Source organism: Bos indicus, chromosome 4 (genome assembly GCF_029378745.1).
Source record: "Bos indicus isolate NIAB-ARS_2022 breed Sahiwal x Tharparkar chromosome 4, NIAB-ARS_B.indTharparkar_mat_pri_1.0, whole genome shotgun sequence".
NCBI classification, from domain to species: Eukaryota; Metazoa; Chordata; class Mammalia; order Artiodactyla; family Bovidae; genus Bos; species Bos indicus.
The window spans coordinates 21,018,554-21,035,982 of record NC_091763.1 but is presented as its reverse complement, the minus strand read 5'-3'; the positions used below and the strand labels follow the sequence as shown (position 1 = coordinate 21,035,982).

General features: G+C 40.5%; 1 protein-coding gene across 1 annotated transcript in view; it reads right to left on the bottom strand.

Moving 5' to 3' along the window:
- Window positions 1–295: 295 nt before the first annotated feature.
- The window catches only part of SCIN (scinderin), a 78,345-nt gene continuing 61,211 nt past the window's right edge, over window positions 296–17,429 (bottom strand). Inside the window, exons 10-16 of the mRNA XM_019958467.2 lie at window positions 17,082–17,172; window positions 14,124–14,294; window positions 7,538–7,715; window positions 7,120–7,241; window positions 4,480–4,557; window positions 1,751–1,811; window positions 296–1,118 (exon numbers count right to left, since the gene is read on the bottom strand). Coding sequence (XP_019814026.2) covers window positions 991–1,118; window positions 1,751–1,811; window positions 4,480–4,557; window positions 7,120–7,241; window positions 7,538–7,715; window positions 14,124–14,294; window positions 17,082–17,172 — 829 coding nt within the window. The 3' untranslated portion in view covers window positions 296–990. The remainder of the gene's footprint in view (window positions 1,119–1,750; window positions 1,812–4,479; window positions 4,558–7,119; window positions 7,242–7,537; window positions 7,716–14,123; window positions 14,295–17,081; window positions 17,173–17,429) is intronic.

The window sequence follows — 17,429 nt, the reverse complement described above, 5'->3', positions numbered from 1 at the left end:
CCTTTTCTCCGTGAAAATCTCTCCCCAGTGCTCGGTTTGGCACTGCTGAATCCAAGAAGGATTTTGCGCAAAAAAATATTCTTAAAATGGTTAATACGCTTCTATTTATCTTTTAACAAGGCCCGGGTTTCATTTACACTATGATATTAACTTTGTAGCTATGGAAAAGTTTAATTCTAACTACTTAATGAGTTTTTAAAAATTAAATTCATATTTATATATAAAAGTATTTTAATCTTAAAGTTGACCGTGTAATTAACTCACACATCACACTTGAATAAAATGTCACAACATGTCACCTTTTTAAAGATATATATTTTAATAATAAAGACAGTATTAGTGAAGCCTTTTTTGTATGTATCTTTTGTGATGTTAAACAGGTACTGTCAAATATATGGATGTATATAAAAGTGGGTTAAGAATATAAATCATTTGTCAAGAAAGAGCTGTGCTTTCAAAGGCTTCTTAAAAGGCCAAAAAGGTAAAGTTTCTCTTAGGAAATGATGCTTAGGAGTTAATACTATCACAGTTACATCTGCTAAAGAAGGAAAATAACAAACTTTTAAAACCATCTTAACAGAAATCTTACTGCAAATAGGTGATTCTTTTCAACACAATACATAGAAAGAAGAATAACCTCAAAGGCAGGTATAACTTTCTTCCATGGTATATTAAAAGTAGGAGTTTGGCTAATGGCTCCTGAATTGTAAAAGTTGCTGACAAACTCCCCTAGATTGTGTATAGTTTTTCCCCTTTAAAAAGTCATATATAAAGATATGTCAGCATCCAGCAGAGCTAATATTGGTCCATAAGAAAAGTTATAAAAATATTAACATAAGAAAATTCCAGTTTAAAAGAAATTTCAAACCAATTCTAAGCACGGAAAAATAGCCATATGGCTGAGGTTAATTTTCTAAAGTTAAACAAGCTCCTCCTTCCCCCCTGGGACAGCTGCCCCATTATATTTGTTTTTTTCCTACAAAAATCAGTTTACCACCTGCTGGAATCCCAGCCCAGGAACCAGCCTGTGAAAGTAGGTGGCTCATGACCCTGTTTTATGATGACAATTGGCGTCCTCTTGTCTCTTCCAGAAGGGTCGGTCTCAAGGTATATTTTGGCTAAAAAAGAGTTTAAAAAACAAATAAATTTGGTTAGTTTCAACTAAAGTAAAATAACTAAAGAATGAAAAGCCTTCCAATAAAAGTAATAAATCAAATTTTCATTGGCCCAAAGTAGCCAATGCTACTCCATTTGGACAATTCCTTATTATTTTCTCACATCTGGAATGTGCATGTCTCATTATTGCCTGAAAGAAATTCCAAACTTTATGGAATTATCCTTATAGCATAATTATTCTTTACTTTGCAATAATGCAAAAAACAACAACAACAAAGTACTGCCAGAAAGAACAGCATTCCTCAAAAGGAATTTATAAAAATCTAGATTATCAGAGTTATGGAGCTTTTACTATTCCCATAATTTTAAAAAATGAATTTAAAAGTCTAAGAATAAATTGATATAATTATATCCTAAATTAGATAACAAAACATAATTTTCTTATTCCTATTCTGAAATTCTTCAGTTTTAAAAAAATTCCACTACTCTTTAGTTCTGAAGATGAAAGCTAAGATTCTTCTGATTCTTCTTGGTTTTGATACATGGTTTTGGAGGATGTGGTGCAAAGAGAAATCAGGAACTTGGTAACAACTGTTCAGAATTATGTCCTAATTACCCGTGGGATCCAGCTTACCAGACTTCAGAGATTCTGATTTCTCAACTTCATTGGCATCTTTTCCAATCCAAATAAAAATCTGCAAAATGAAGCAATAATAATACTCATAATTTTGGGAGTCTAGATGCAGTGTGAGCCTTATGCAAAGTGCTTCTCATACCATCTCACTGAATCTTCACAGCCCCAAAGTCAGGGATGTGGAGATGCAGGTCCAGAGAAGTCTCGTCGCTTTCCTAATGTCTACACTTATTAAGAGATGCCTGAATTTGTATCCAGCCAGTTTGACGCTAGATATCACATTCTGGTATTTTATGTTTATATAGTATTTTTCTAGTTTACAAAGTGAGCCTTCCTGAAAACAACATACCGGCTGGGTTTTATGCACACATGCTCCTGGGGTGTGTAAAGCAGGCATTATTCCCATATTATTATCCTGAGGGAGCCATATGTAGCTTGTTCATGGGCACCCCACACTCCCTTTAGGAACCCCTAACTTAAACCTAGTCTTCTTCTATGTTAAGGCATCCTGTCACACTTTGGGAAAAGTGCTACGTGTGTGTGTGCTTAGTCACTCAGTCATGTCCCACTCTTTGCAACCCCATGGACTACAGCTTGCCAGACTCCTCTGTCCATGGGGATTCCCCAGGCAAGAATACTGGAGTGGGTTGCCATGCCCTCCTCCAGGGGACCTTTCCAACCCAGAGATCGAACCCAGGTCTCCCACATTGCAGGCAGATTCTTTACAGTCTGAGCCACCAGGAAAGCCCAAATATTGTTTAGTATTTAAATACTGATTCTTTAAAACCTGATATAAGTTCTGCATGTATCCTTCTTGTCAAATGTAGGTTGTGTACTTCAGTGATGAAAAATTCTCCTGAATTCCCTTATATTTAAATCACTTTAAGATCACTTGTTGGCAGAGAAATTTTGGTGAAGTTAGTTTTGATTATATTCTAATTCGTACTGAAAGTGCTGGAATATTTGCCTACAGGTACAGAATAAACCATGACAACACTGCTGAGTAAATAAAAAGCATAGTTAAAAAAAAATGAAGTGTAGTACTGGAAATATTCTAAAGCATCCTTGATCATGGAAGCAACAGAGTTGACTGCAAATGGAAAAGATTAAATTCTTCTGAATAATGAGACTTTCTTATTTTGTAATTCTTAAATACACAAAGGTGTTTTATTGACATGAGGTTTTATATTTCATATCTAGAAATAAGTGATCCATTCACTTAGGGAGAATCTGTGACCAGATCCCAAATTCAAATATGCTAATTCAAGACCAAGAAGCTAAAGTATAATATAACTGAATGATTTAACAAGAACAGACCTAAAAATAACAAATCTCTGTGGTTGACTAAAGACTAGGCCTAATTCAGGAACGTATTTTATATTTGTTCTACACAATGTAGCTCCTAACATTTATTTTTCCCTGTCACTATTATTAATTTGCTGCTCTTTAGTCGATAAATCATGTCTGACTCTTTTGCGAACCCACAGACTGTAGCCCTCCAGACTCCTCTGTCCATGTGATTTTCCAGGCAAGAATACTGAGTGGGTTGCCATTTCCTTCTCTAGGGGATCTTCCCAACCCAGGGATCGAACCTATGTCTCCTGCATTGTCAGGCAGATTCTTTACCAATGAACCACCAAAGAAGCCATTATTAGTTTACATAGAGGTTAAAAGAAAACGACTCTCAGGTATGACTTCCCTGGTGGCTCAGACAGTATAGGATCCACCTGCAATGCAGGAGACCTGGGTTTGATCCCTGGGTTGGGCAGATCCCCCGGAAGAGGGCATGACAACCCACTCTAGTATTCTTGCCTGGAGAATCCCATGGACAGAGGAGCCTGGTGGGCTACAATACACGGGGTCCCAAAGAGTCAGACATGACTGAGCGACTAACACACAACACATCGATGTGACATACAAAATCACCATTAATTTGCTACAAATAAAGACATATATATTAACAGTAACGTATTTTAGTGTGTAGATTCAAAAGTATTGTTTGTTTCTTCTCCAGGGGCCAGGTCTCCTATGACTTCTTGTCAGATTTCAAGAGAAATTCTGAATATTTCAGTCTCCCTGAGGCATGCTGCTGCTGCTAAGTCACTTTAGTCATGTCCGACTGTGCAACTCCATAGATGGCAGCCCACCAGGCTCCCCTGTCCCTGGGATTCTCCAGGCAAGAACACTGGAGTGGGTTGCCATTTCCTTCTCCAATGCGTGAAAGTGAAAAGTGAGAGTGAAGTCGCTCAGTTGTGTCGGACTCTTAGCGACCCCACGGACTGCAGCCCACCAGGCCCCTCTGTCCATGGGATTTTCCAGGCAAGAGTACTGGAGTGGGGTGCCATTGCCTTCTCCCCCTGAGGCACTGCAACCCACTAATGCATTTATTACTTACATGTATGAATGAATAAGAATGAATGAATGTCTGAATAAATAAGGAACAAATAAATCTTACAAAATAAATGAAAAACAGGAGTTTTTTGTTGTTTGTTTGTTGTTTCCACCTAAAACTATACAGCCAAAGATGGATAGCCATGGAATCATTTCCAGCTTAAGAAAACTTGCCATATGCATTAGTTTTATTTTTTGCCAAACTGAGGAAAGTTTCTTATAAATATAGCCTAAATCCATGGGTCTATTTATTATTAAACTTGCCATTTCTCAAAGAAGGTTGTATCAGCTCTCAAGTATAAGCACACTCTCTTGCCATGAACAAAATACAGTTTTACCTGTTCCCAAGCATCTAACAGCATGACATCATCTTCTGCTAAATCATCCTGGGTGAACTCTCCTGGAACCTCTTCAATCTGAAATGTATAAAAAAGCTTTATAAGCCAACAGTCAAGCAGTGATTTTTCTAATATAAAGGATACAAATGCTTTGTATTATCTGGAGCATAGGGGGGAAAAAAAAGTTTGTTAGTCATTTTTTTCCTTCCCTTTGGGCAATAAAGACTTAAATAATCATTTATCTATTTAGTCATGTATCACAAACTGAGGCTATCTTATTTAGGGAGGAGAGTATTTAACATAAATATTGCATATGGCTTTAGAGAGACCATGCACAAGAAATATAGCCATAGTTTCGTCTACTTCCAGTTCTTTGTGACAAGTTGCTTCGCAGGTTTCTGTTGCCTTCCTGGTTCCTAAAGACATTTAAGTTTATGATGCAGGTATTACATCTTCTTTCATTTTGTAGGTAGGTCAAGATTATTTTAATAAAATCAATAGATCTGGTCGTTTTTAAAAATCAACCATTTTAAATAAAATAGTATAACAATATTCCATAAGCAAAGTGTCATTATTTTTATTTTAAATGGGTTAAATTGTGTTCTCCAGAGCTAACACTAAAGGGTAATTGGCTAGTTTAACACACCCAATACCAGCAGGCATTCATTAAAGTTCAAATTTTTTAAAGAATTCTGGATGAAACTCCCCCTAATCATTAGAAGGTGGTGACAGATTGGATTAGGGTTTGCAGTTCTTCACGTCGCCCCTCTGCCGTGTGACTCTGCAAGTAAAGCTGACTGTGGCCTTGGCTGTGTCACATTAGCCAATGGGACTCAGCAGAGCCTCCTGTGTTCCTGGGCTCTGTCCATGGATAAACAGGCATGAACCTCACCTGCAGCCCCTTAAGCATGACAATACCAATTTGTTGCAATCTGATGGTATTCTCAGATTGTTACACAAAAAACAAACACTAGCCATGTACAGAGGGCAAGAAATGTGTTTATATATCTTTTTACAGAATATACCATGCCAGGCACCGTTCTAATTCTTTATATGCAACAACCAAGATAATATTCACAACTCTGTGAAGTCAGTACTAGGATTAGCCCCATTTTTCAGATGAGAACATTATAACACAGAGAGGGTAAGTGACCAGCCTCAGGTCACACAGCCAGTAAGAAATATCACCAAGTAAGTGATATTGAACAGGCACACTGGTTCTAAAAGCTGTGCTTTTGACCACTAGACTCTGCTGTCTTGTATGAATCTGCACGTCTAAAGCCTGTTTTCTGATGATGGTAATAAGATCAAACACTTGTTAGCAACACTCCTTTTCCTTAAAATGTTAAGAATTAGAGTTCCAAATGTCAAACAAGAAAATGAATAGGTATAAAGAAAAAAGTATATTTCTCTTAAATATGTGAATGACAAAAGCCAAAAACTAATAGATTTTTTAAACTTAAGAAAAAGCCTAGGAATTATATTTGTGAGTATATATTTGCATATTCATTTTTGTAAAATATATCTTCATTGGAAACAAGCATGATATTTATAGAAATATTAGCAAATAATACTCTCAAGAAATTAGAGAGGCTCATACTGAAAAAGATGTTATTTGGATGTAATACCAAATAACAGACAAAAGAGTAAAACAGATTTCCCTGATGAAAAATTTATAAAATACAGGGATTTCCTGCAAAGTAGATGAACAATTGTGGTGCCTAACAACCTAATGTTTATCACAATTCACCATTTAAATCTTTAATCTTTAGGTCAAGTCACTTGTAAGCTGCAAGTGTGTTTCACATATGAGCAGTTTCTTCTTCAAAGTATTTTATTTCAAGCATGCAATGTACCTGGGAAAATATTAAAGTTGATGTGTGTGTTCAAAAGTAAAGCTTGTATTTACCAAGACAGGGTGACCAAATCTTTAGTTCAAATTTTATCAGCAAAGAATCTGTTCCTTAAATGAAAAATTTATACAAAAGCCTAGTATGTCAAATAGAGAAAGCAGAATTTTTGTGATTAAACTGAGATGAGGGGCTCAGCCCAGGATATTTCAGAGATGCATAGAGAATACTTGTACACAGACACTTTTACTTCGAATTGCCTAGAATTCAAAGCTTGTGAATGTGACTGTGACATAAACTATTCCTGCTGATTTCAGCTCACTTGCAGGTGTGTGTAGAGCTTTCTGTGATTTTGCTCAATGATCATAATATTTCCATAATGTTTTCCACTCCATCAACACGGTGAGACGTTTGACTCCCCTGGGAAACTGAAGTGTAACATTTTACATAGTTTGATCACAGAGACCACTATTGCTGCACACCGAAAGTGTCAAATTATTAAATTACCAAATCCAACCATGTGCATATGCATACAGCAACAGCCACATGCTGACACGGGTGCACAGTAGCTGATATTTTTAAAAGCCACTTGAGTATTTCCATGCTCTCCCATCCATTATCATTGGCTCCTAAAATCAGCCCTGTGTGGAGCAAAGATTGTCTGTGGTTTGCAAGTAAACCAAAACTGGGATTGGAGTAGGAACGCCGCTGGAAACACTCAGAGCAGCATCAGAATGCCTCCCTTCCCCCTACTGTTCGGTTCTACCCCGTGGTTTCTCAGGATGCTTACAATGAATCTTCCAGTTTTGTTGGAGCAGCCGTAAAGCCGAGGTGGATGGTCTTCAGCCTGGGATTCTAGCAGAGGAGAGGTCTGGTAGTCTTTTTTCCCTCCAAGGGAATTCCAAAACTCCTCTGTGGAAAACACACTGAGTTAACCTATGCATTTTCAGGAGCGTATGGTCGGTATTGCTTTACAGTAACAAATAATTGCACCTCACCTCAAGTTCACTGCTAAGTTACTTAAATATAGCAGGAGATGTTACACAAATAGAGCAGGTACCACCACCCATTCTTGCAACTAGTTAATAGGTTTTTAATGCCCTATAACCATTTCAAAGTTCCTTTTTATAAAAAAAGATAAATTACATGATGAGCAAGTACACCAAATGTAAGTTCTGGCTCGTGTCCTTGGCCCCACCTGTACACACCTGGTTCCTTGCCTTCCTGAATCGTCGAAGTTTTGCATTTGAGGACGCTTGCCACGTACTCTGCTCCTTTCTCCTCCTCCTGTGTGGAGCCTTTTCCTATCCAGATGTAGCCATTATTTTGTCGCAGTTTCAGGACAAAAACATCATTGGAATTCAATGAGTTTGCATCAACATCTACCTAGAGTATGAAGAAAAATAATATGATTTAAATTCATTGCTGGTTCCTCAGTAAACATGCCCAAGAAGCTGTGCTGCTGCCAACCCACCTACAGACTTCTGTCCTGATCCAGGAATTAACTCAGGGGGCATTAGCACACCACTTGTTATTGTTGTTCAGTTGCTAAGTTGTGTCCAAAACTTTACGACTCCATGGACTGCAGCACACCAGCCTTCCCTGTCATTCACTACCTCTGGGAGCTTGCTGAAACTCACGTCCATTGAGGTGGTGATGCCATCCAACCATCTCACCCCCTGTTGCCCCTTCCTCCTCCTGCCGTCAATCTTTCCCAGCATCAGGGTCTTTTCCAATGATTCGGCTCGTCATATCAGGTGGCCAAGTATTAGAGCTTCAGCTTCAGCATCAGTCCTTCCAATGAATATTCAGGACTGATTTCCTTTAGGATTGACTGGTTTGATCTCCTTGCTGTCCAAGGGACTCTCAAGAGTCTTCTCCAGCACCACAGTTCAAAAGCATCAATTCTTCAGCACTCAACCTACTTTATAGTCCATCTCTCACATCCATATATGACTACTGGATAAACCATAGCTTTGACTAGATAGACCTCTGTTGGCAAAGTGATGTCTCTGGCTTTTGATACGTTGTCTAGGTACAAAAAATTCTCAGAGCCAGGCTTCAACAGTACATAAACCGTGAACTTTCAGATGTTCTAGCTGGATTTAGAAAAGGCAGAGGAACCAGAGATCAAATTGCCAATATCTACTGGATCATCGAAAAAGCAAGAGAGTTCCAGAAAACCATCTACTTCTGCTTTACTGACTACACCAAAGCCTTTGACTGTGTGGATCACAATAAACTGGAAAATTCTGAAAGAAACAGGAATACCAGACCACCTGACCTACCTCTTGAGAAATGTGTATGCAGGTCAGGAAGCAACAGTTAGTACTGGACATGGAACAACAGACTGGTTCCAAATAGGCAAAGGAGTACATCAAGGCTGTATACTGTCACCGTGCTTATTTAACTTATATGTAGAATACAGTATGAGAAAAACTGGGCTGGAGGAAGCACAAGCTGGAATCAAGATTGCAGGGGGGAAATACCAATAACCTCAGATATGCAGATGACACCACCCTTATGGCAGAAAGTGAAGAACTGAAGAGCCTCTTGATGAAAGTGAAAGAGGAGAGTGAAAAAGTTGGCTTCAAGCTCAACATTCAGAAAACTAAGATCATAGCATCCACTCCCATCACTTCATGGCAAATAGATGGGGAAACAATGGAAACAGTGAGAGACTATTATTCTGGGCTCCAAAATCACTGCAGATGGTGACTGCAGCCATGAAATTAAAAGATGCTTGCTCCTTGGAAGAAAAGCTATGACCATCCTAAACAGCATATTAAAAAGCAAAAACATTACTTTGCCAACAGAGGTCCACTGAGTCAAAGCTATGGTTTTTCCAGTAGTCATGTATGGATGTGAGAGTGGGACTATAAAGAAAGCTGAGCACTGATGAATTGATGCCTTTGAACTGTGGTGTTGGAGAAGACTCTTGAAAGTCCCTTGGATTGCATGGAGATCCACCCAGTCCATCCTAAAGGAAATCAGTCCTGAATATTCATTGGAAAGTCTGATGCTGAAGCTGAAACTCCGATACTTTGGCCACCTGATGCAAAGAACTGACTCATCTGAAAAGACCCTGATGCTGGGAAAGATTGAAGGCGGGAGGAGAAGGGGATGAAAGAGGATGAGATGGTTGGATGGCATCACTGACTGGATGGACATGAGTTTGAGTAAGATCCTGGAGCTGGTGATAGACAGGGAAACATGGAGTGTTGCAGTCCATGGGGTTGCAAAGAGTTGGACATGACTAAGTGACTGAAGTGAACTCACCTCGGTAGCACTAGGTAACTGCTAGGGGGTTAGAAACATTAAAACAGGAGCATATATTGCTGGGTCACTGTAAGGCTCACCTGCCTGCATAGTCCTCTGAGAATAAAATGAGGCAAATTTAAGTGATACATAACAAGAATAATATTCAAAGAGACCGCAAAAAGGATGATGGCCTATAACTGATACTTGGAAAGAGGATGTAATATTCCCAAATGACACTCATAAAGCAGTGTTCAGATTTTCTCTCCCCTACTAAAGAGGTTTGTCAAATAATCAAGGGGACATCTAAAAATCATAAAACAGGGATTGAGATTTAATGTAAGAAAAGACTATAACAGAGACGGACTAAAAGCTTCTCCAGGCTCAGATAAATTATAGCTCAGATTATAAAAGAATATTTAGAAGGCATTAAAAGCATAACACTGACAAACCCCCTTCCTTTTAACCAAGATGTTGTGGACACCGTCTGGGAGGAGCCACATGAGCACAGTTCTGGTCCGTGTGGCCAAGGGCCAGTGAGAGAGGCCTGGCTGAGGCCAGACTGCATCCTGAGGGTGAGCCTTAAGGTGGAGCCTTGGGGCAGCAACAAGGCATTGTGCAGAGCCTCAGGCTTGGGAGGGGGCCCGAGGTCCTAGCTTGGGCTTGCGTCTGTAAGCTTGTCATCTTGTGTCTCTGCACTGGTCTGAGGCCCTCTGGACACAGGAGTGTGTGACTGCGACCTTGTGTGTGTGACTTTCCGTAGGACTCCATGTGACATGTGACGTGTGCTAGCAGGGCGATGGAGAAGGAGGAGGAAACAAGACTGTGATAGGGCAGCCACAAGGGAGGAGGAATTCCAGAGCGTGGTGTCCTGAGGCCAAGTGCAGAGAGCCTTCGGGAAGCAGCACGTGATGCCGTTTGACCAACTGTGTGGGGTGGCCAGAGGAAAGCATCAGCGTGTGGAAAGCTGGTCTTGCCCAGGTTCATCAGGACCCTGTCCCCAGAGACAGCACTGGAGGAGCAAGCACGCACTGCTGGAAGTTTTGAAGATGTGCCCAGGTGTTGGTCACATTCAGGGGAAGGGTTGGCATCTTCTTTCAGTAAGAAGTTGGCCCCACGGACCAAGCTCAAAGAAATCCATCAGATGTGATGATGAAAACTGGTAGGAATTGTGACTCCCAATTCCTAATCTGGATGTCTCCTTGTTTTGTGTGTGTGTGTGTTTCCAGTCACTCAGGCATGTCTGATTCTTTTTGACCCTGGTGGCCTGTAGGCCCACCAGGCTCCTCTGCCCGTGGAATTTTCCAGGTAAGAATACTGGAAAGGATTCCCACATTCTACTCCAGGGGATCTTCCTGACCCAGGGAATGAACCTGCCTGCCTTGCATCTCCTGCACAGGCAGTGAGCTCTTTACCAACTGTACCACCTAGGAAGCCCAAATGTCTCTGTGTTGGTATGGAGGAAAGAGCATGGAAGATGGAGAGACAGGCGATAAGAGGCCCATGCCCAGACTGGTGTGAGGTCAGGGTGGTAGTTCCACAGAAGAACCTTAGAAAGCTTTAGCCTCCCAGGAGATGAAAACAGAAAGTCTTATCAATAGTGTTTTGACTGGTGCATTTCAGAAAGGCTAGGAATGCAAAGGTTAGTTTGAGAGGCTGCAAGAAAAGAAAGAATCTACATCACAAGCAGCTCACGATGCTTCATAAAGAAGTGTCCACTGGGAAGAGCTCAGAACTGTTACGATTCTCCTTGACTCTTGCCTCTGAAATCAGCTAAGAGGGCCTGGAGATGAAAACTTCACTTTCAATTTGACAGACTAAACAGTCACAATTGAACATATGAGAATCCCTGCACAGAATGTCATGGATGAGTCAATACAGAATGGCATTTAAATTACATGACTAAACGAGCTCACTCTGAAGAAGGCCAAGACAGCCCTGGAGAGCTCAAGAGCTTCGAGGACAAGCAGAGGAGGAGAATTCAGAAACTGGGTGGGAGTGAAAACAGCCTTCAGAAGGGTGACCCTGAAGAGTGGGAGAAATCCTGGTAAGTGTGGGGTTTCAGAAGCCTCGTTTAAAATAGTGTTTTGAGAAGACAGAAAGAGCAACTAAGTCAAATGCTAGAAAGAGGTTGAAACAATGGCATCAGAGAAGAGAATTTTGATGGCAAAAGTAGGTCATTGGCAAACTAGATAAATCCCATGTGGATGGTGTGGCGGGAAGGGATGGCTGAGCGGAGCGGCTTTTGATAGAGGAGGCTTAGCATAGCAGGGGCAGTGAGGGGGCAAAGATGACTCTTCTGAGGATCTGTACTCTTAAGGAGTGCAGAGAAAGGATGTGCTAGCCGGGAGGGTCAGAGTCAAGAGAGTTTTTAAAGAAAGGATTGAAGTGTTTTCAAGGCATGTTTGTGCTGCAGAGTAAGTAATCCAGGAGAGAAGAATAAATCAATGATATGAAGAGAAAGAAGATGACTGCGGGCAAGAATGATGAACCAGAGTTAGGATGAGAGTGCTGGACAGAGAAATCCAGGGAAGTCCTTGGAAAACCCCAGGACAGGGGACCCAGGACAGAAGTCAGTGGTAAGGAATGGGGGCAGATGGAATTTGGCCTGAGAGACAGGAGTCATTTTATTTATGTAATAAATACGTATTCAGTTATTTACCAGTATATTAGTTTATACAAATATTATTATTTTTATTAATGTATGGATAACAATATACAAATATTAATGTGTACCTTAGTGTTTATATGTAAATTACTATTATAAAATGTTTATTAATTGTTAGCTATCAATAAACCAATAAATTGATTTTGTAAAATAGGCAAGAGGGAGAATTCGATATACAGATGCAGACAAGCTGGTGATAATTGTGGGGAAGTAGATAAGGTAATCAGGCTTCCCACGTGGCTCCAGTGGTAAAGATCACCTGCCAATGCAGGAAACAGATGTGGGTTCGATCCCTGGGTCAGAGGGCATGGCAACCCACTCCAGTATCCTTGCCTGGAGAATCCCATGGACAGAGGAGCCTGGCGAGCTACAATCCATAGAGTCACAAAGAGTCGGACATGACTGAAGCAACTTAGCACGCACGCGTGCAGATAAAGTGAATCTTCTAGGATTATTTTTATATTCTCTGTGAACTCAGAATCCATTATCAGTAGAGAAGTGGGATGTTGGAGACGTGGGGGATGTGATGGGTGTGATGGGTGGAGAGGGTTCGTGGATTCAGCCGTGAGACTGGAGAATTGCTGGAAGAAATGGGGGCTAAAGGACAGGAGACACTTGTCACACATTAGATGCTTAAGGTGCTAAAGTTATCGCCAAGGACAAGGTCTAATACAGGACCACAAGTGTAAGGTGAAGTGGGGTCAAGATAAGACTGCTAGATGAGAGGAGCCAGCGATGGAGACAGTGAGATAAGAAAGCCATCAAAGAAAAAGAGGGCAGGACTCTCGGCTCAGCAGACACAGAAAAGAGATGGAGGAGGGAGATGGATAAGAAGGAACGAAGCCAACGGGGCAAAAGTGAGCAAGGAGGGGCGCCTGCCATCCCATCCCTGGTCAGCCGGCACCGGAGAAAAATACAACTTCCACTCAAGAGGGCTATATGGGCCTCTGTGACCTCAGAACACAGAGCAAGAAAGGGGGCGGCTTAGAGGAGAGGTTCCAGGGGGAGGGAGGCCGTGACCCACGTGCTTTTAAGGGCTCATCTGAACAACTTGGCAGAGCAGTCCAGGTTTGCGGGCATACAGAGAGCACAGCGCAATTAGAAGACTTGGGAGACCTGGGTTCAATGATGACTGAGGTGATGGGGTGAGGAACTGTGGAGAATCCTCCTTGAAGTCAAAGCACTCAGCCATTCAAAACCCTGGGCCCATTGGCCTTGCCCCATACCCGGCAGGCTTGGGGCCGGACACCGCGATCTGGGGCTTGACCTCTTTCACAGCTGCCACTGAGGCAGCTCATTCGGCCAGCTGAATTATGACTCTGGCCCAGTGTGGCAAAGCTTGCTTTCCATGTTCCTTTACATTTGTGCAAATAAGCACCTTCTCTTTCAACTTCCCCAGTGTGGTCACCGGACCATCACCCGCGATCCATCTTCCCCCAGGCCTTTCAAGACAGAGCTTAAGCTGTCTCATGGCTTCAACAACTTGATGTGTTACATTCTTCTTTTTTGTATATAATTAAATTTAGTTTTAATGGAAGGATAACTGCTTTACATTATCGTGTTGGTTTCTGCCAAACATCAACATGAATCAGTCAAGGGTATACCTGTGTCCCCTCTCCATTATTCTTAAATCCATTTGTTTTGTTACAATGTGGTTGAAAAATATGAGAGGCCCGTTATCTGATTAACTTTTTTACTTTTTACTTGATTCTCCTGCTTTTAGTATTTTTAATGGTGAAAACTGGATACATTACAGCAATGAAAGAAGTTTACTTGCCACTTTTTTTTAATGACTGATATTGGCTGATGGCCCAGGGCCACTGGGAAATCCATGAGCAGGGCAGGTTTTATTGACCGCGTGACATTACCTCCATAATTCTGGTGATCGAAGCCAGGTTTCTTCGGACTTGAAAGAGGCGTATAGGGGGGGCTGGTGCCTGACCTTCTTTCTTTGATGTTCCGTTCTTGTAAATAATGAGCGGTTTGTCTTTGAACAAACTCAGCAGGTGAGCAGGTTCTTTGCCTTGGGAGACTCGAATCTGGGGGCAGAGGGGATAAAGAAATGTAATAAAGAGGGCAATGAAAGAAGGCTGTATTTCCAAAGACATCCTTATTTTTCTTTTCGAAAACAAAATTAAAAGTAAATAAAAAGTCAAGTGCAGGAGGAACGATGATTAACAGAAAATATAGGTTCATAAAAATCAAGCACAGCTTCCTTGCTGACTTAGGAACCATTCGTTATTCCAGATACAGCACACTGGGGTAGGGGGAGGTAGGTACAACATCACACTGTGCTGCTTTCTGCTTCCACACTGCACCACTTACACCTTAGCGCAAAGATGTAAAAAAAAAAAAAAAAAAAAGGAATTTTTATAAAAGATGACAAAGATCAGCACTTTGTTGTTTTTCCCTTTTGGAGATATAGATGAACACATGTGTGAAAGTGCTAGTCGCTTAGTCATGTCTGAGTCTTTGTGACCCCATGGACTATAGCCTGCCGGGCTCCTCTATCCATGGGAGTCTTCAGCAAGAATACTGGAGTGGGTTGCCATTCCCTTCTCCAAGGGATCTTCCCAACCCAGGGATCGAACCCAGGTCTTCTGCTTTGCAGGTATATTATTTTTTTTTTTTTTTTACTTTTAATAATTTTTCTTAAAATTTATCCTGAACCCTCCTCCCTCCTCCCTCCCCAGGGGAGAGGAGGGTTCAGGATAAGCAGGTATATTCTTTACCATCTGAGCCACCATCGTTACCTAAGAGTGAACAAAGATTTCAATCCAAACATCAAAAGCTGGCAAAATAAACAGAATAGACTTTTACTTTTTAACTTACCTATGGAAATGGTAATAGATTTACTTAACATAATCATTTGTCAGGATAAGGAAATTGAAGAAAATAAATGGTAAATGACTTAATTTCATCTATTAGTTTAACAGATACTGGATTAGACATGAATTTCCTATTTTTTGCATAAACGATGCATTTATTTACATGAAGAGTTCAAATTTTGTGTCAGTCTCCTATTTTTTTCAATTACCTTGCCTTTTGCAAAAATTAAACCATCTCCCCTACCCTGCCCTGGTCTGTTTTTTTTCCTAGAAACCAAGTGAATGAGAATGCTGAAGTATACACCATCATGGGAAGGCCTAGGGTGTGGTGAACAGATAACCTTCAGTTAGCAGCTGCTGCTGCTGCTGCTAAGTCACTTCAGTCATGTCCGACTCTGTACGACCCCAGAGACGGCAGCCAGCCCACCAGGCTCCCCCGTCCCTGGGATTCTCCAGGCAAGAACACTGGAGTGGGTTGCCATTTCCTTCTCCAATGAATGAAAGTGAAAGTTAGTACACATTTACTTAAATAAGCAAGCAGCCAATTATGAAACTGTGTTGGGGCAAGGTTAGCTAAGAGTACCTAAAACTGTTGTTGCCTTAGCATTTCCCATAACATTGAGAAAACCTCAATTGCCAAATTGAGAGAAAGAGGGCTACAGATTAAAACCCATTCTCCACTATGAATGAAAACAAGAAAGAGAAAGGGGAATTCCCTGGCAGTTCATGCTTAGTACTGTACTTCCACTGTAGGGAGTTCAAGTTTGATTCCTGATCAGGGAACTATGATCCTGCAAGCGATGCAGCAAGGCCGGAGAGAGAGAAAGAGAGAAAGGTAAATTGAAAATTTTTCAGTACTGTTTCTGAGTATGAAGGAATGTTTAAAACAGTGATTTTATTTATTGTAAACCCCTGCCATCTAGTGGTAAAAGCAGGCATTATGCTTCCATTGTTAATTAGGATTCAAATGCCTGACAATAAATTCATTCATTGGGTGTATTAAATAGTAGTAGTTAACTCTGAAATGTAGAATTTATAAGGCACAGTGCATATCTTCAAAGTTTTGTGTGATTTTGTAAGAAGAGTTGAAAGGTTAATTAAATGACATCAATGATGTCTGTTCTTAGACATATTTCATTCAGGAAATGAATGTAGTAAACAGTTCATGGGAATTCACAGGAGTTAAGTGTGTTTAAAGAATTCAATAATCTTGTCAACTTGTTCACTGACAATTAACAATGTTAGTTTTATTTTTAAAAGTTAATATGCATCTTTAAATTTAAGTCTAACTTGCTTTATTTAGGAACTAAAAACCAAGATGGAAAGAAAACCAGCTAAAAGACCAGATTGGATCTCCATATATTATATATTATGCACTAAAGTATCAGACTTACTTTTCTAATTATTACCTTTGAATCAGGTAATAATTTAGATAGAGATTTGACTTATAAGGATCTTAAAATGTATAAAAATTTGAAAACTGGAAAGTGATCAGCTGGAAGTGATAACTCAGGTAGAACGAGGACATGACTGAGCGACAGACACGATTGAGCGACTTCACTTTCACTTTTCACTTTCATGCATTGGAGAAGGAAATGGCAACCCACTCCAGTGTTCTTGCCTGGAGAATCCCAGGGACGGGGGAGCCTGGTGGGCTGCTGTCTATGGGGTCGCACAGAGTCGGACACAACTGAAGCGACTTAGCAGCAGCAGCAACAAGTGGTTGCCATTGATCTGATATGATTCTAAAGGAAAGATTCTTTGGGGCTCTAAATCTGTTAATAGCTTATTTTTGTTTCTATTTTAAAATTTGTTCCCTCTTTTCCAGAATCTGAGAGAACAAGTATGGCATGAGAGTAGGAATATTTAAATTCTGAAATGAAAAAAAAGGAAATATTTACAAAGTGTCAAATCTGCATCCTGAAGTGGGAGAAGGGTTTTAATGAGACATTGGGCTTGAAAAACTTGTATGAGTTTAGGGGGTAAAAACATCCCAACCTGCACAGCCTGTCCCCCGAGGGATCTATCCAACTGAACAGTCAGGAATGCGGAGGTTGTCAGCTCATCCCGTGTGGCATTTGCTCCTTGCCTGGAGGAACCAAAGTAAAACAAATTAGCTTGTATTTAAGTTTAAGATCTTCTAAGGCAGGCATTTCAAACAGAAACTTAAGTTATTATGAAAGATCAAGAAGAAACCTTGCTGTTTTGACATAAAAAAGCCATAGAAGCTATTGTTTTTTAAAGTACTAACACTGAGCCATGATCTATCTTATGTGTTGTTTAGAACAACATATCATAGATGTTTTTAATCTCCATTTCAAGGGCCCATTTTTAGTTCCATAATAA